Source organism: Plecotus auritus (genome assembly GCF_963455305.1).
Source record: "Plecotus auritus genome assembly, chromosome: 14".
NCBI lineage: Eukaryota > Metazoa > Chordata > Mammalia > Chiroptera > Vespertilionidae > Plecotus > Plecotus auritus.
This window is the reverse complement of record NC_137780.1, coordinates 12,704,163-12,723,987: the sequence shown is the minus strand read 5'-3', so window position 1 is coordinate 12,723,987 and position 19,825 is coordinate 12,704,163. Positions and strand designations below refer to the sequence as shown.

General features: G+C 42.5%; 1 protein-coding gene across 1 annotated transcript in view; it reads right to left on the bottom strand.

Moving 5' to 3' along the window:
• WDR64 (WD repeat domain 64) overlaps positions 1-19,825 on the bottom strand; it is a gene marked incomplete at both ends in the record, with an annotated part of 58,975 nt that overhangs the window by 4,373 nt on the left and 34,777 nt on the right. The window contains 12 exons of the mRNA XM_080651038.1: positions 549-629; positions 1,138-1,243; positions 2,854-3,042; positions 6,978-7,087; positions 7,766-7,824; positions 9,615-9,720; positions 10,451-10,590; positions 11,204-11,240; positions 12,461-12,530; positions 13,860-13,961; positions 18,101-18,231; positions 18,646-18,822. Of these exons, the coding sequence (XP_080507164.1) occupies positions 549-629; positions 1,138-1,243; positions 2,854-3,042; positions 6,978-7,087; positions 7,766-7,824; positions 9,615-9,720; positions 10,451-10,590; positions 11,204-11,240; positions 12,461-12,530; positions 13,860-13,961; positions 18,101-18,231; positions 18,646-18,822 (1,308 nt within the window). The remainder of the gene's footprint in view (positions 1-548; positions 630-1,137; positions 1,244-2,853; positions 3,043-6,977; positions 7,088-7,765; positions 7,825-9,614; positions 9,721-10,450; positions 10,591-11,203; positions 11,241-12,460; positions 12,531-13,859; positions 13,962-18,100; positions 18,232-18,645; positions 18,823-19,825) is intronic.

Here is a 19,825-nt window from a genome sequence, read left to right as displayed (position 1 = left end):
GAAATATTTTATCTTCATGTTATTACTCTTGGTTAATCAATTGGTTCTTTACTTTGACAGAGGTGATCTGGAACGGAGACCTGAAGGATGAGGGGGGATTTGGAGGGAAACAAGGGGCGGGTGAATTCTGGGCAGGGGGCCAGCACAGGCAAAGTCACCGAGGAGGAAGGAATGCTGATGCTTAAGGAACAGCAAGTAGTCTGGCTCAGCTGGAGGACAGGGGTCACTGGAGAAGGTGGTGGAAAGGAGGGCACACAGGTCAGGCAGGGGCCAGAGCGTGAAAGGTGTGTGTGCCAGGCTGAAGGGTAATGAAGAGCTGGGATCAAGTTCAAAGCAGTTCCCTGTGGTGCTGCTCCACAGGGAAGGCAGAGGTGAGTGATCAAGGCTGCTGACACAGAGACCGAAGGCCTCTTGGGTCGGACACAGACATCGCTCAGCCCGGTGACGTGGATTTTCTCCAGCCTGGCTCGGGAGCCCAGGGTCGGGAATGACATGTGAGATTCCCTATCGTCCCGTCACCACTCCAGTCCTGGGAACACTCAACTCACCCTGTATATAGGCAGAGACCCAAAAACAATCCCCGCCTCCCTGTTTTCAGTCAAGAAGCCTTCCAAGGCATGTTTTCGAATCTGCAACACAGAGGAGCGGATGTTTCATGAAAAGGGCACGTTCCGTAGGCGGCAAAATTCCTGGGTTCAAATTCTGACTCTGCCACTTCTTAGCTGCAGGACCTTAGGCAAGTGTTTGCCATTTTCCTAAAAATTTACTTTTTTATTGATTTCAGAGAGAAAGGGAGAAGGAGAGAGAGATAGAAACATCAATGATGAGAGAGAATCATTGATTGGCTGCCTTCTGCATGCTCCCTTCTGGGGATCAAGCCCGCAACTTGGGCCTGTGCCCTGACCAGGAATCACACCATGACCTCCTGGTCCACAGATTGATGCTCAACCACTAAGTCACACTGGTGGGGCCCAGGAGGTCTGACTTCTGACTTACAGAACAGTCAAATGATTAATGTGTGTTGTTTAAACCATTTAGTTTGTAGTAATCTGTCATAGCAGCAATAGCAAATCAATACACTATACCTATGTGAATTCAGGAAAACTACAGTATTCTTGTTGGATTTTTAAGAATTACCTTGGGAGAAGAAAGAGACTTGAAAAACTTAAAATCATGCTCCACTTTAAAGGGCTTGGAAGGTGTCCGTTTGAAAAGCAAAGCCATGGAGCTCATTTTCTGCCATCTGCACACGAGGAAATAAGAAAAGCTGTTACCCACCTATCCACACCTTTACCCTCTGGGTCCCGAACCCTCCGGCTCCCTGGCACCAGCTCTAACGATGCCACCTCTGTACTTAAGTCTTATTCCCTTTGGCTTCCCAGATTTCTCTCAGTAAATGAAAGAGATTTCTGCTAGACCTGAGCACTCCGTGCTGTTAAATTCATTACATAGCCATTGGGAAAAATACTGCACAGTAGGGATGAGGAAACCTTGGGTACCAAAGCAATGTTTGATATTTGGGTGACTCAGGGAAGGTTCTATTTAGTTAAAACTTACTTTTGCCTATGTTTAAGAAGCATATAATAAAAGGCTAATATGCAAATAGACCGAACGGTGGAACGACCAGTTGCTATGATGCGCACTGACCACCAGGGGGCAGACACTCAACACAGGAGCTGCCCCCTGGTGGTCAGTGCGCTCCCACAGGGGGAGCACCGCTCAGCCAGAAGCGAGTGCAGAGGTGGTGGTGGGGGCCTCTCCCGCCTCCGCAGCAGTGCTAAGGACTCTCCAGCAGAAATCCCCTGAGGGGGCCTGGACTGTGAGAGGGCACAGGCTGGGCTGAGGGACCCTCCACCAGTGCATGAAAGTCGTGCACCAGGCCTCTATTATTAGTTTAAAAAATAATATCCCACAGGCATCTTAGACTTCAACCTGTCCAAAGCCAAACTCAGTATCTTTTTTTCCAGTTTTATTTTGTGTTGGTTTCAGACATACAGCTTAGTGACTAGACAATCATATACACCATCTTTTTCTCCAGACCTGCTTTTCCTCTTGTATATTCTGTCACAGTGATGTCAGTCAAGTTGAAAATCTTTATGTTGGCCCATAACAGAAGCTCTTTTTGCTTTAGTCTTTATATACCCCACGTGGTTGAGCCTCGACCTATGAATCAGAAGGTCCTACGATTCCTGGTCAGGCCACATGCCTGGGTTGCGGGCTCGGTCCCCAGTGTGGGGCCTGCAGGAGGTGGCCGATCAACCCTCATCTTTGAAGTTTCTATCTCTCTCTCTCCCTCTCCCTTCCTGTCTGAAATCTATAGACTTTTCTTGCTTTATCTTCTGCCACGTCTTCTCTACTTGCTCCCTGCACTTGAATGACTATATGTAATAGTGTTTCATCATTTTGTGCCTTTGTGTAGGCAATTGCCTCTTTGGTCTTTTTTATTTGGATAAATCCTCTTTGTCCCTCTGTGATTATCTTAGGAACTGATATTCTTAGCAGTTCTGTTACACTGAGTTATAAATCTTGGTGCACCCTCCCACTGGATTGCGAAATTATTGAAAAATTTTGAGTTTTTCACCTTTGAATTTTTCATGTCCAGCACAGTGTTACGGTATCATAATAGTTTAATAATAATAATAATAACATCATTATTATTATTAAACTAATAATTTAATTATAATTATTAAATTATTAAACTATTATTAAACTAAATAATAATAATTATTATTACTTCTAAATTAGCAATAATCACGCCTTGGATAAAGCTCATTGGCTACAATACTGCCACTGCGCAAACCTGATAATAGCTTAATTCTTGTCTGCTCTCTAAAGGAAACCCAATGGCCTTACCTTTGCCGGTCAAATACCAGAGGATAGTCATATTTTTGTTTATTTTCTGTGAACTTGCTCTCTTCTTTTATTTCTATGGGGTACTCACTAACATCACAAGGCAAAATGAAATCAGTTGTCTGTGCTAGGTCAAAGGGCCTTCGCTGTCCAAAATACCCACAGTAATGGCCATTGAAGGCATGCCAGAGCCTAAGAAAAGGCAAAAGACGGGGAGAAAAAAGTCACTGGAATTCAGTGGAAGTTATTTTGTTAATGACAAGGTTTTCATCATGGATTTTAAACTTGAGTCCAGAACTCTTCTCATTAAATATATGGATCTAATCATAACATAAACATTTTTATTAGCTAGAGTTCTAATCTACAACAACTTCAGAAAATGTCAATTTGAATTTGTACTTAGGATAACCATTCATTGAAGCCAGAAAATAAGGAACAGGTTTTTCTCCAAGTAACACTGCTCAATTAATCTAATCAGAGCTCATACTGACTTTGTTCTTCTTTCTCAGGATTGTTTTGGCTAATTGGGGTCTTTTATGGTATCACACTACAAATTTAGGATGTTTTGTCCTATTTTGTCCTAACAATGCCTTTGGTATTTTGATAGGGATTGCCTCGAATCTGTAGATTGCTTTAGGCAATACGAACATTTTAATAATGTGAATTGTTCCAATCCATGAACACAAATGTCTTTCTATTTCTTTGTGTCTTCAATTTCAACAATGTCTTATAGTTTTCAGTGTATAGGCCTTTCCTCTCCTTTGTAAGTTTATTTCTAGGCATTTTATTCTTTTCATTGTGATCGTAAGTGGGATTGCCTTTTTTCTTTTTTCTTTCAGATAGTGCATTGTTAGTATTTAGAAACACAAAAATTTCTCTGTATTGATTTTGTATCCTATAACTTCATTATATTCATTTATCATTTATTATTTCTAACGTTTGTTTTTTTTTTGCTGGTGTCTTTAGGCTCTTCTCCATATAACTAATATGTGATATGCAAACACTGACCGTTTTACTTCATTTAGTTAATGTGGGTTTCACATGGATTGATTTTCTCATGCTGAGCCATCCTTGCATCCCTGGAGGGATCCCACTTGACTGTGGTGTAAGATCCTTACAGTGTATCGCTGTATTTGATTTGCTAATATATATATATATATATTTTTAGATATATTTTATTGATTTTTTTACAGAGAGGAAGGGAGAGGGATAGAGAGTTAGACACATCGATGAGAGAGAGACATCGATCAGCTGCCTCCTGCACACCTCCCACTGGGGATGTGCCCGCAACCAAGGTACATGCCCTTGACCGGAATCGAACCCGGGACCCTTCAGTCCGCAGGCTGACGCTCTATCCACTGAGCCAAACCGGTTTCGGCCGATTTGCTAATATTTTTTTGAGGATTTTTACACCTATGTTCGTCAGCGATATCAGCCTGTCATTTTCTTCGTTGATGCTACCCTTACCTGGTTTTGGTGCCAGGGTCCTATTGGCCTTGCACAGTGAGTTAAGAAGCATGCACCTTCTGGAAGAGTTTGAAAGGGGCAGGTATTAAATCTACTTGGTGTGTCTGGTAGAATTTACCAGGAAAGCCATCTGGTCCTAGTGTTTTGTTTTTTGGGAGGTTTTGATTACTGTTTTAATTTCTTCATTGTCAGTCTATTCAGGTTTCCTAATTCTTCGTGATTTAATCGAAGAAAGTTTTATTATTCTAAAATTGTGTTCACTTCTAGGTTGTCTGATTTGGTAGCATGTAGCCATTAATAATGCTCTTTTACAATCCTTTGTATTTCTGCGGTAGCAGTTGTAAAACCTTTCATTTATTTTAAACTCGCTAATACACTTTGGAGCCTCTCTACCTCTCCATCTTACCTAAATTTATTCTCTCTTTTTTTTTAATTGTTTGAAGTATTACAAATAGTAGTACATATGTCTCCTTTTTTTTCCCCCATTGACCTCCCCCTCGGCCTCCCCTACCCCCCAGTACATGCCTTTACCTGCCCCCCCCCCAGTGTCTTGTATCCATTGGTTATGCTTATATGCATGCATACAAGTCCTTCGGTTGATCTCTTACAGCCCCCCCCCCCCAACCTTAAATTTATTCTCTTAAGAGGACAATTCATCACCATAATTTTAAAACATTTTAATATGTGACAATTTATCTCAATAAATGTCATGACATTGCTATTAATATATATTTTTGTGTTTTTAGCATTTTATGTATGCATATATAGCATTACGTAGGCAATTAAAAACAAGTAGGCCTTGTATATCATGGTGACTATAGTTAATAATACTATATTGTATATTTGAAAGTTGCTAAGAGATCTTCAAAATCTTCATCACAAGAAAAACATTTTAATAACTATTTGTGGTAATGAATGTTAGAGAGACTTGATGTTAACTAGACTTATTGTGGTGATCATTTTACAATATATACAAATATTGAACCATTATGTCGTACATTATTTTACAATATATACAAATATTGAATCATTTACTAATGATATATGTAAATTATACCGTAATAAAAAAAGGCCCAACTGGCATGGCTCAGTGGTTGAGCGTTGACCTATGAACCAGGAGGTCACGGTTCGATTCCCGGTCAGGGCACAAGCCCGGGTTGCAGGCTTGATCCCCAGTGTGGGGTGTGCAGGAGGCAGCCAAACAATGATTCTCTCTCATCACTGATGTTTCTCTCTCCCTCTTCCTTCCTCTCTGAAATAAAGTGTGTGTGTGTGTGTGTGTGTGTGTGTGTGTATTCTATTTTTGGAAGGGGGCCTTGCAAGATGAGTTAAGAAAGCTGACCCTGAAGGGCGGCTCTCTAAGAATGTTCTGGCCACAGTCCTAGTGGAAGGCCCCTCAGTTGCTCCCGTTGCAGCTCTGCGCTAACCTGCTGAAGCAGTGAGGCAGCCATGCAGGAGGAACAAAGGCTGGGTTTGCAAAATCAATCACATTGCCACGGAAACAGTTAGCTCCCTTTCACCGTCTCAATATTGCTTTTTCTATTCTATGACTCCCCCCCCCCATGTATATATTTTTTCCAAAATATATTTTTGATTTCAGAGAGGAAGGGAGAGAGAAAGAGAGATAGAAACATCAATGATGAGCCCTAGCCAGTTTGGCTCAATGGATAGAGCACCAGCCTGCAGACTGAAGGGTCCCGGATTCTATTTTGGTCAAGGGCACATGCCCGGGTTGTGAGCTCGGTCCCCAGCAGGGGGCGTGCAAGAGGCAGTTGATCAATGATTCTCATCATTGATGTTTCTATCTCCCTCTCCCTCTCTCTTGCTCTCTGAAATCAATAAAAATATATTTTTTAAAAAAGAAAAAGAAAATAGAAACATCAATAATCAGAGAGAATCATTGTTTGGTTGCCTCCTGCACACCCCCCACTGGGGATCGAGCCCTCAACCCTGGCAATTGTCCTGACTGGGAATCAAACCATGGCCTCCTGGTTCACAGGTCGATGCTAACCCCTAAGCCACGCCGGCCGTGCCTGTGACTTCGTACTGACTTCTGACTCTGTGTCTCTTCTTGTGGTCTTCCCTGGGCTGGGCTTACCTCTCTGAGCTCTCCATCTTGCTTAATTCTTTGAAAAAAGTCTACAAAAACCCACCCATTGGAAGTATTTGTTATACATTCGAACACAGATGACAAGGCACCTCGTTTCCGTGGGCATGGAAAAGACTTCCAAACCAACGGCCCTCTCCCCAAGGCCGTTTTTGCCACCTTTAGTTATTTTTTATTTATTTCAGTCAGTTAAGCATGATTGCGTTTAGGGGATGTACTTCGACTGTAGTTTAATATCCTTTTCCTTTCATACTCAAAACCCTGAATTCATAGCACAAAAGTCCAGCCCTAGCCGGTTTGGCTCAGTGGATAGAGCATTGGCCTATGGACTGAAGGGTCCCGGGTTCGATTCCAGTCAAGGGCTTGCACCTTAGTTGCAGGCTAGATCCCTAGCCCTGGTCAGGATGTGTGTGGGAGGCAACCCATCCATGTGTCTCTCACATCGATGTTTCTCTCTGTCTCTCTCCCTCTCCTCCACTCCCTAAAAGTCAATGGAAAACTATCCTTGGGTGAGGATTAAAAACAACCACAACAACCAGCATGGAGCCCATACCTTACTGAGCCATCCACAGAGGCAGTCAGCACCACTTGCTTGTCTTCTACGTAGATCGCTTGAACAATTTCTAAAGAATGAGCACGCCAGGCAAGCAGCTGCTTGAATTTCTAGATGGCAACGATAAAGCATATACCTTGGAATAAGTATGTGCTGATTAAAATGCAATCTTGAACAAACTATTAATCATTAAAGAGCCCGGCTTAGGAGTGAATGGTGCGGGCATATATGGAAGGTGATGGGCGCTCCTGCCCCAATGAGCTCGTCTTTTGCTTGTTAAGGTCTCAAAAATTCAATTTTTAGCCTGGCCAGTGTTGCTCAGTGGTTAAGAATCGACCTATGAACCAGGAGGTCACGGTTCGATTCCCGGTCAGGGCACATGCCCAGGTTGTGGGCTTGATCGCCACTGGGGGGCATGCAGGAGGCAGCTGATCCATGATTCTCTCTCATCATTGATGTTTCCATCTGTCTCCCCCTCTTCCTTCCTCTCTGAAATAAATAAAAATATATGAAAAAACAAAAACAAAAAACCAAAAACAAAACATGAAGTAGGTGCAAAGTGACCAGTGGCTGGCTGGCTGGCTCGCTCACTCACTCACTCACTCACTCACTCACTCACCCCCTCTTTCCCCAATAGACCAGTGTTATTTGTCATGTGGCCTGTTTTCTAGTGTATATATGACATGAGAGTAGGAAGTCTTGGCTTGTAGGTCTTTTGTGATGTCAACCACAGAGAGATGCTCAATCCATATGTGCCGATAAAGATTAGACAAAGATTAAGTTCTTACCTTTTCATCATGAGGTGGATCCAGGAAGGAACTAATACTGCAAAGGATAACGTGTCCTTCTGTATAAAATGTAAACATCGCAATATGTAATTCAGTATTCTGTTGTCCAAGTCAGTACTATCTAGACTGCCAAGGTATTTTGACTCAGGCATTTATAATCCTATATAATAAAAGGCTAATATGCAAATTGACCGAATGGTGGAATGACAGGTCGCTATGAGGCGCACTGACCACCAGGGGGCAGACGCTCAATGTAGGAGCTGCCCCCTGGTGGTCAGTGAGCTCCCACAGGGGGAGCGCTGCTCAGCCAGAAGCCAGGCTCATGGCTGGTGAGCACAGTGGTGGTGGGTGGTGGTGGGAACCTCTCCTGCCTCCATGGCAGTTGGACATCCCCCGAGAGTATCCTGGACTGTGAGAGGGCGCAGGCCGGGCTGAGGGGGGACACACTAGTAGTAAATAAAGTAGAATCTGAGGAACCAGAAATGAAAGAAGAAACTTCATATCAATTTTTATATGTGGCAATTCTTTTCTGTTTCTGGCTTAATACGTCAAAATGAAAAGTTCTTCCCGACATCGGGGTAGATGAAATATGAGCACACAACGACCAAATGAAGCCTAAATCATTATGAAGATAATCGCCCTACAATCCAAATGATAGTTGCAACAACTAGATTTTAAAAAGCAACAATGACTACACCTAGGCACATCATATTCAAACTGCAGAAACTCAAACATAAAGAAAAAAGCTTGAAAGAAGCCACAGGGAAAAACTCCACCTTCCTTATAGAGAAGTAAAGGTAAGAATTACATCTGTCACCTGGAAATCACGTAAGCAAGAAGAGAATGGAGTGAAATATTTAAATGTTGAGGAAAAAAACCCACCAACCTAGAATTCTGTGTCCTTAGAAATTATTCTTCAAAAGTGAAGGAGAGCCCGGTCCGTGTGGCTCAGGGGTTGAGCATGGATGGACCTGGAGAGCATTATGCTAAGTGAAATAAGCCAGTTAGAAGGACAAGTACCATATGGTTTCATTCGTATGTGGACTCCAACTAACAACATAAACAACTAAACAACACGGAAATGGACACAGAGATAAAGAGCAGACTAACAACTGTCAGAGGGGAGGAGGGTTGCAAGCCTGGGTGAAAAAGGTGAAGAGATTAAGCAAGCAAGGAAGAAAAAAACCTCACATACAGATAATAGTATAGTGGTTACCAGAGCGGGGACGGGTGGAGGGAGGTGGGGATCAATGGTGATGGAAGGAGACTTGGGGTGGTGAACACACAATACAATGTACAGTTGATGTATTATAGAATTGTACACCTGAAACCTATATAATTTATTAACCAATGCCACCCTAATAAATTCAATAAAAAATAAAACAAACAGAAAAACACCAAAAAGAGTATCATTACATTAAAGAATTAAGATCAACTATATTAGTTATTAACAGCAAGTATAAAATAAAGCTCCTATTGAGAACAAATACTTCATTTCCTCTCTGTTCACGCCACTTCTCCCTTTAATAATGAAGACCAATGCAACACAACCCTTTCAAGATTAAAAATGAAAACTTTACCTTCTCCCCAATATGTAAGGTAAGGGTAGTCCTATACGCAACTTAAAGATGAGAGAAACAGAATGTCTTGCTATAAGGAATTAGGAATGAATTAGGTGTTCACATCCATTCATCTGTTCATTCAGCAAGCTATCCTTAGCACTAAACACCTCCTCTCATTTTTGAGCATCGCTCTTATTCTCTTGTATGACCGCATGCCACATGTTCTCCTTTTCTATATCTTGCAGGTTACGATAGCCGGGACCAACCACATGAAGACGGTGACTTACCCACGTTGCTGGTCAGTAGTACCCTGGAACAGGAGTCGGTATGCAGCGATGTCAGAGAAATGGCAGAATGCTTTGTAAAAGGTAGCATATCCTTCAGCAGTCGTCCCTGCATGGAGGATAAACACAAATTCTGTAACGTATTCACATGGGAGTTGAGGTTCTCTATAAGTGATCTATCTAAAAAATCATCTTTACTACGGAAACACGGTTCTATGTGTAGGAAAAGTAATTTGAAACTATCCATAGGGAACTCATTTTCTTTCTTAAGTTTAAAAAATATTTTTCTTTATTGATTAAGGTATTACATATGTGTCCTTATTTCCACATTGCTCCCTGACCCCCCCCAAAACTCATTTTCTTGAAATTAAATATTTATAAAGATGTAAATAACCATTCGTGATTGGCATCTGGACTCTGATTATTACAGATCATTTATACATTTGGGGGTTGACTTTTGTACTTCTCCTGATCCTTTTCATGCAATTCCTCAGATCTCTTTTCTAGTTATATATTATTTTAAACAAACATTCTTTCCAGGTTTACGTGCATCTCACTTGTTTTATTTTATTATGACTATTTTTTAATCCTCACCCGATATTTTTCCATTGATTTTTTTAGAGAGAGTGGAAGAGAGAGGGAAAGACAGAGAGAAACATCCATGTGAGAGAAACACATTGATTGGTTGCCTCCTGCACGAGCCCTAAAGGTACGTGCTCTTGACTGGACTGGAACCCGGCACCCTTCAGTCCGCAGGTCGACGCTCTATCCACTGAGCAGCACCGGCCAGGGCCCTTTCTCATCCTTTTCTATGCCAAGTAAATAGTGGGCCTAATCACCTCTATGCTCCATAAGCGCAGGTGGCCGTCCTCGTGAGCGGTGACCAGGACAGGAGGCTGAGTCTCAGCAACACCGGTGCCTCCAACGTGTTTTTTGTCCGCTGGCTGTTGCTCTCCCTCAATGACATCCGCTTGCTCACCTACTTGGAGAATTAATGAGCTGCCATGGTGCTGGCAACACTTGGAATTCAAGGTCTTCTAGAACGCGGGTAGAAAATACCCAAAACAACACATTCTTTTCCCTAGATTCCTTTTTTTTTTTTTACCCAAGAGAGTTTCAATCAGGGCAGAGAACAATACGGCATTAGCAAATGGACTCCCATAAAAAACCTAAGAGCTTGCTTTTGGTCCTGTTGCAAAGCCTCTTCACTGTACATAACCGCCAAAAACGCGTAAACATCCGGCTCAGGCCTTACACATACAGAATGGCTTATGCATCTAGTATCAGTTTTAGAGGATTAAGAGGCGCAGTAATATTTTGGATTAAAAAATATATACTTTTATCAATTTCAGAAAGGAAGAGAAAGGGGGAGAGAGAGATAGAAACATCAATGATGAGAGAGAATCACTGATTGGCTGCCTCCTGCATGCCTCCCACTGGGGATCAAACCGACAACCCCGCCATAAGACCTTGACTGGAATCGAACCCAGGACCCTTCAGTCCACAGACCAACGCTCTATCCACTGAGCCAAACTGGCTAGGGCACAAAGCAATCATTTTAGAGTAAGGGAGTGAGGTGACTTCATACTGACCCTTGCCCTCACCATCGTGTATGCTCTGCTTGCTTCCCTGGATTAGGGGAGAAAAAGAAGATACTTCTAAATCATTGTAAGGAAATGAGATATACTGGATCAGTAGACTTCAGATAGCTAACACATTGCTAAGCGTTAAAGTTATTTTTGGATTAATTCTTTGAAATATGTATTGCAGAGATTTTCACGTTCCTAAATTGGGTATCTGTGACAACTTCCTCCTAGTCTCTCAGAGATAGCATAATAACGAGAGTAACTAAATGCCTAATGTGTGCCCCGTTCGTGGTGTACATTATTTTGAATTTTATTAACAACCATGCAGGTGGGTGTATTATTCCCTTTTCACAGATGAAGAAATGGAAACTCAGAGATTAAAGGCTGTTTCTGAGGCTAATCAGATAAACAGAACACTTGGATTCATGTTCAGGTCTATCTGACTCCTAATATTCTTTCCACCATGCTAGTGGTTTTTAATTATTTTTTGCAGTGAAAACTCCCCTTTACACAACATCCTAACTAGAAGTGTTATGTGTAAACATATGTAAAATCGTAACTGAAAACAACTTGAAAACCATACATTACATTGTGTTGTCTCTTCCACCTGTGAAATGTATGGAATGCGTTTAGCAAAACCATCTAAAATTATTTTTCCAATGTAAAAGTAGCATCTGTAATTTACTTTATTCATGATTATATATTGACTAGAGGCCTGATGCACAAAATTTGTGCAAGGGGCTCAGCCCTCGCAGCCCCAGCTTCATCCGGAAGGACGTCTGGAAGGTTGTTTGGCTGTCTGGTCTAATTAGCATACTATGCTTTTATTATTATAGATTATTTGAAGTAATGAAAGCCTTCAGAAATAGGGAAAAATGGATGAAATCAGTTTAGATATTGCTTTTAAGAAAAACAAAACAAAGTTTTACATACAGATACACAGAACTTTTTTTCCTCTTTACTTTTCTTAAGAATGTTTTTTTGATTTTTTTTTAGAGAGAGGGGAGGGGAGAGGGAGAGAGAGAAACACAGATGTGAGAGCGCAGCATTCATTGACTGCCTCCTGATCCTGAGCCTGCATGTGCCCTAACTGGGAATCAAACCGGCAACCTTTGGTGCACAGCATGACACGCAACCCACTGAGCCACCCCGGCCAGGGCCCTTTTACTGTCTATTGAAGGAAGGGCGCAAATGCAACAACCCTGATTTTTGAACCAATATTGGGTGTGAAAGTAAGACACACTCTCCCTATTTCTTGCTTACCTTGCTGCTCTGAGGACCCTTACTAGAGTCACACTGGGAAGAAGAGCATACGGAATCCTGACTTGACATCCTGTAAGGACAGGGAAGAAGCCCAAAGAGGAAACGTTAAGATTCTTTCATACTCAAAGGGTGCTCTTCTCTGCTTTGATTTCAGTTCATTCCTTCTTTCATCCTCTGTAGATACTGAGCCGCTTACGTATGAAACAAAGCACACCCCATATCTTGTGTCACAAATGCTCATCTGCCTGGTGTTGGTGGAGACGGCTGGGGAGCCTCAGGAATTAAGGTTCACTGCTGCCTGGTCTGGGAACGAAACATCTGCCCTGTCCCACGCCTAAGGCTGGATGCAGTCCCAGAGGTTCTGACACTGCCTCTAGTGGTGGGATGGGTGGGGGTAGGGGTGGGGCCCTGAGTGGCCTGGCTAACTTCTGCTTTACAGTGTTGGGTTCTGGCCTGGTCCACCTGCGACACTGCTAGAATGGGCTGAACAGTGCCTTGGGGTCTGGTGCAAGCATATCCACAAGTCCTCAAAATATTCTCAGAATAAGGAATTTCAAGCCCACGGGATATGTTCTGGCTCACCTCTGGGTGACTCAAAACTAGCATAGAAACATTTTTTTAAAAAATGTATTTTTTATTGATTTCAGAGAGGAAGGGAGAGATAGAAACATCAATGATGAGAATCATTGATTGGCTGCTTCCTGCACGCCCCCTACTGAGGGTCAAGCCCAAAACCTGAGCATGTGTACTGACAGGGAATCGAACCCTGACCTCCTGGTTCATAGGTCAATGCTCAACCACTGAGCCACACTGGTCAGGCTAGCATAGAAACTTTTGTCTTCTCTCCAGAGATGTGTTTACCAAGGCCTATGGATGGAAAACCAGACCTCACAAGCAAATAGAAAGAGAAAAATACCTCCTCTTCAATATTTAAATAATGATCGCCTGCTCTCCCAGAAATGGATGACGATTGCTGTTTTAGTGGAGGCCATATGAGACCTGTTGCCATTTGATCTGTCCTGTTGGCCTTGCAAGTCCCGTCTGCGTTACATCCGTGCTCACAGAGTTTGATTTTGGCTACAAGTGTGGTCAAGTGAGCATTTCCCCTCTTTGCTACTGTTGTAAAGGGTGCTGTGAGTCTGACCGAGTGAAGGAAATTACATTCCCACACAGCAAATCGGATCCCCGGGGACCATCCACTACAAAAGACAGTGACGGGGAAGAAAGCTGAAACCAGGTAGTCAACCCAATTTGCCTTCCCTCAAGTGTACCTTCCTAAAGGCTGGGATGGGGAGATTCCTCAAGTGTACCTTCCTAAAGGCTGGGATGGGGAGAACTCTTTTTATGTCACCCACGTAAGACTCAGACAGCATTTCTCTATCCGTTAGTACCAAGTTACCTTGCACATTCAAGGGTACGAAAGAGGAACATGATGTCATTAATTCTATAGCGTTTGGGATCCAAGTCAGGATTCACAGTGAAGCAATCTTCAGGTTTGTATCTGGAAAGAAACATACATGTACATGATAAACATTTAAGAATTAGGTAACTTACATGACTTATAGTACAAATCCCACACAGAGCTAATCAACTCCTAAAATGCTGATATCGAACATGAAGAGAAAATGCAGAGGTATAGAGTTTGAACATATCTTTTTAATAAGGCTCTGTATAGCCACACGAACATTTAGTTTGTAAATGTCCTTTAATTCAAGTGGCTGGTCTATTCTTCCTACTTGTAGGTCAGAGAGTGGGCTTCTGTAACATCCTGGAAGTTTCATCGAATTTAAAGGTTAGAGTTCTAGCCCTAGCTGGTTTTGCTCAGTGGATAGGGCATCAGCTTGCAGACTGAAGGGTCCCCGGTTCATATCCGGTCAAGGGCAAGTACCTTGGTTGCTGGCTCCTCCCTGGCCTGGGCCCTGGTCAGGGCACGTGCAGGAGGAAACCAATCAATGTGTTTTTCTCACATCAAATTTCTCCCTTTCTCTCCCTCTCTCTTCCACTCTCTCTAAAAAAAAAAAAAAAAAAAAAAAAAAAAAAATCAATGAAAAAATACCCTAGGGTGAGGATAAAAAAAAAAAGGTTAGAATTCTACTCTTTGAACAAGTAGAGTGATAAACTTGAATAAAATATAGTTATTGTGCCCTAACTGGTTTGGCTCAGTGGATAGAGCGTCGGCCTGCAGACTGAAGGGACCCAGGTTCGATTCCGGTCAAGGGCATGTACCTTGGTTGCGGGCACATCCCCAGTAGGGGGTGTGCAGGAGGCAGCTGATCGATGTTTCTCTCTCATCAATGTTTCTGGCTCTCTATCCCTCTCCCTTCCTCTCTGTAAAAAATCAATAAGATATATTTAAAAAAAATAGTTATTGCCATGAAGGAACTTAGAACAGAGTGGAGAAGACAAGCAGGTAATTCAGTGATTATGCTACTCTTGTTACTGGAGTCTCCTACTGACCCAGATTCCAAAGAATTGAACACCTTCCCAGGCAGTTTCCTGGGAGCACAGCGATAATCCCTACCCGCCTGCCCTGGCACTTCATGTTCAGCTCTTTTTAAAATATATATATATTTATTGATTCCAGAAAGGAAGGGGGTGGAAGAGAGGGAAACATCAATGATGAGAATCATTGATTGGCTACCTCGTGCACGCTCCGCTCCCGCTCTGGGGATCAAGCCTGAAACCCAGGCATGTGCCCTGACCGGGAATTGAACCATGATCTCCTGGTTCATAGGTTGACGCTCAATTCCTGAGCCACACTGGCCAGAACATGCTCAGCTCTTAAAGCCACACTTAACATTTCTTATAGCAAAGGGACCCCACAGCAAAATGTTCCTTTTCCTTTAATGGAATTGCCTCTGCTAATTGGATCTGTTGAGTGATGAAGGAAGCTCTTGAGGGGGCGGGGGAGGGTGAACCAAGCTCAAAAGAGGAGCTTGTGGGCTTGATGACTTGTTAAGCTCAAACTTTTTAGGTATTCCTACTCTGCCGACCAGCTGAATGGTGGAATGGATTATTAATCAGCAAGAACAGTTTTTAGTTTGGTCCCTAAAGAGCTTTGAACAGGAAGAGAAGAGCTGTTTCTCCTGACTGGCGAAGGGATCTTAGGCAAAGTTTGAAGTAGAGGCAGAGATGGCCTCCGCCGTGAATATGGGTACCATATCTCGTGTCAGAGCCTTTAAAGCTGGGCCTAAATTACATTAGACATTGCTGTGCTAAATTATATGTTTTGAAAAAAATACTCCATTGATTCTAAATCAACTGTTTTACATCATCATCTTTTTCTAAGGAGACACTATGATTCTCTGATCAGATGTTGTGTTTGCGAGCATCCCTTGGCACAATGCCTAGCCCTTCAACAAGGAGGAGCTCCACCTTTACGCGGGACATGTTCTCGGGCAGCTTCCCCCTCCTTAGGCTGTGGCATCAGGACTCTGTGCCTTTTGTGTCTAGCTGATTTCCCTTGGTGGTGAGTCACGCACATTCCGACACTCAGTGTGAGAACTGCATTAACAAAAGGGTGAGAAATTGTACAGTGCATATTCAAATGACAAGTATACAGTCTGTGAGAGAAGCTTAAGGGTGAGGGTTGAAGAGAAGGAACAGAAGGATGACAGAAATTTTAGGGGCCGGGACCAAGAGAACACGAGCTGGGGTACAGAGGGAGCATTCTGCAGAAACATCTACTTCAACTAAAGGTTCAAAGGAGAATAAATCCAGGGCTAAACAAGAAAGATGCATGTCCTCTCAAAAGTTGGTTACATCCTAGCCAGTTTGGCTCAGTGGATAGAGTGTTAGCCTACGGACTAGGTAGGGTTCCAGGTTCCATTCCAGTCAAGGGCACATGCCCAGGTTGCAGGCTCAATCCCCAGTAGGGGGTGAGCAGGAGGCAGCCGATCAACGATTCTCTCTCATCATTGATGTTTCTATCTCTCTCTCCCTCTCTCTTTCTCTCTAAAATCAGTTTTTTTAAAAAGTTGGTTAAAAATAAAGACTCAGACTTAGATTGGGAAGGGGCATGGAGTCCAGGTAGACCAGTAGTATGTAATGCACTGTAAATAGAGAGGCAGAGATTTCTTTTGCCTTTTCTTCTTCTTTTCCCTTGTTCTCTCCCACTCTCTTCTCCCCTCCTTTATACCTCTTCCCTTCCCCCAAATGCTTAAACTTCACTCATCAAGGTTCTTGACCACTTTGTACCTCAAAGAACAATATTACAGACTCCTTTGACCTAGTGTGTTCACATGTGGCCCTTGCTCTCTAGCCCAATTGCACAGCTGTGGATTGCTTATTACTTGCAATCCATCCAGAGCAAATAACACGACTGTTGTATTATTTCCTTTACAGCCAATGGCAAGGACAATGGTTGGCATGGAGAAGGTAACGTTTTTGACCATAGCATGAAGAAAATCTAATTGGTTGAGATTTAGAATTGCAAATGCCATGGCCTTGTTAGCACTGACCTGTAATGAATTAGATGTGTTGGGGGCGGTGAATGAGAAGGAAAATCCATCCAGAATGCCTCTCACCACTTGATTTTGGTCACTTAGTAGATGGTGTCACTGGGCATACAGGAAGAGGAGTTGTTTGGGGGAGGGGGAGGTTGGGCCAAAGTTTGGGGCATGTGGGGCTTTAAGGTAATTGGGGCTTGGTAATTGCCAGATATGTATGTTTGAAGCTCTGGGGACACTAGAGTTTAAATTTAGTGTGTATTTTAAGTATTTGTTGAGGTTAGGAATTTGGACGAGATAACACATGCAAGCATGGACTAGAGTGAGAAGAGTAAAAGTCAAAGCACTTGAGAACACAAATACCTAAGGCTCATCTTATTTATATTATGAGAGGCATGGTGCACGAGATTCACGCACTGGGGGGAGGTCCCCTCAGCCTGCCTGCACCCTCTCGCAGTCCGCGGGAGCCCTCAGAGGATGTCTGACTGCCTGCAGTCAGACATCCTTAGTGCTGCCGCCACTGCTGCTGCGCTCACCAGCCGTGAGCCCGGCTTCTGGCTGAGCAGAACTCCCCCTGTGCCAGTGCACTGACCACCAGGGGGCAGCTCCTGCATTGAGTGTCTGCCCCCTGGTGGTCAGTGCACATCATAGTGACTAGTCGTTCCACCATTTGGTCGATTTGCATATTAGCCTTTTATTATATACTAGAGGCTCGGTGCATGAAAATTCATGCACACGGGGGGTCCATCAGCCCAGCCTGCACCCTCTCACAGTCTGGGACCCTTGGGGGATGCCCACCTGCTGGCTTAGGCCTGCTACCCGAGAACAGATGATCTAAAATAAATAATCATATCCTTGGGTAAGGATTTTTTAAAAGGTAACGGTCGCATGAAAATTCACTGCCGGGGGGGCTGAGGGGACTGGGCGCTGCCATCTTGTGGCTGTGGGTGCTGACAGCTTGTGAGGGTGTGACGGTCAATTAGCATATTACAGCTTTATTATATAGGAGGATTCTGGGATTTAGACACTTAGAACACAGTCTCCTAATGATCATGACTCCAGGAATGCCTCCCTTGATAGCAACTACTACTTTTATTTATTGCTTTTGTTGATTTATTTGTTTTAGCACTGAATGTTACTTTGGCTCTTCTGTAGTACAACTTATATTGTTTAAGAATAAGATGCAACTTACAATTCTTTGACAGTGGATGTTACAAAATTCCACAAGATGATCACACCATTTAAGGTCCCAGCGGCTATCAAATTAAATCCTTCTACTTGCAATATATCAATGCAGTTCACTTCTGTACTGACCGCAGGAATCTAAAGGGAGGAAACCAACTCATTGACTATCATGAACACAGTATCTAACCACAGTACACATGTTGTATGTACACTTTATTATCTCATCATTAACTTAAAATGTCTTATGATTTTTCAAAAAAATTTACTGGAGTAGAATTGGTATACAATATTATATTTGTTTCAGGTGTGCAACATAGTGATTCAACATGTATATGCCTTACAATGTGATCACCATTAAGTCTGAAAACCATCTGTCATGCAAAGTTCTTATGATGTAATTGACTATATTCCCTGAGCTGTATTACATCTTCATGACTCATAGCTGAAATTAAGTGATAGTACATTAAAGTTCCTTGCATTATTTTCTCTACTTTTGTGTGTGTTTGTAATGTTCCATAATAAAAGGGAAGAAAACCAAGAAATGAAACTTACAGGAACATGTTGAGACGGGGTTTTCTCAGCTATCAACGCGACATGTGGGAAAGGAAGAGGCACGCTCTTGTCTTTAGTGAACGTTTTCAGGCGCACAAGATGATTGCCATCTCGTAGGACAGGTATAACATCAGGCAGCTCCCATATCACAACGAGACAAATATCGTTTTCTTTGCCCTTTAATAGAAATCCAGTGAGGACATGAGAAACTCAACTATTTTATCTGGAGCTGTTGTAAGGATATAGAGAAAGATAGAACAAACCAGGATGTCTCTGCCACCCAGTTTTGTCAAGTTCTATCTACCCCTCCCTAATATAATTCCTCTTCTTGCTTCCCTTCCCAGAAGTAACTAGTAACCTGAATATGGTGTTATGAAAGTTTTTATATTTATACATAAATATACACATACATTCTACATGTATATAAGTACATCTATATAAATATTGCTTTCAGGCTTTTAACCATTCTTTTTTTGAAAACCCCAACTTTCAATTCTTGAAAGACAGCTGGATAAACTGGCAAAAGCCAGTTTTGTTGAAATTTCAAGATGGTATAAAAATGCTTCCAGGATGTAGTCAGCATATTCACATTCACTTCAGCTCCATTCAGATGCATTTCAGCTTCCAACAGGCTTTTAACCGTTGAATAAAGTTATCAAACTGTATAAATTCTTCGTCACCTCTCTTGTTTCACTTAAAATTATATTTCTGAGTCCTAGCTGGAGTTGTTCAGTTGTTTGGAGCATCATCCCATACACCAGAAGGTCAAGGGTTCAATTTCCGGTCAGGGTTCATACCTGGGTTGAGGTTTGGTTTCAGTAGGGCCGTATACAGGAGGCAACAATCAATGCTTCTCCCACATCTATATTTCTCTCTCTCTCTCTCCTTCTCTAAAAATCAATAAAAACATATCCTTGAGTGAGGATTAAAAAATTTATACTTTTGAGATTTATTGCATAGAGCTCTAGTTCATTTATTTTTATTTATTTATTTTTAATATATTTTATTGATATTTTACAGAGAGGAAGGGAGAGGGATAGAGATCTAGAAACATTGATGAAAGAGAAACATCGATCAGCTGCCTCCTGCACACCTCCCACTGGGGATGTGCCCGCAACCAAGGTACATGCCCTTGACCGGAATCGAACCCGGGACCCCCCAGTCCACAGGCCGATGCTCT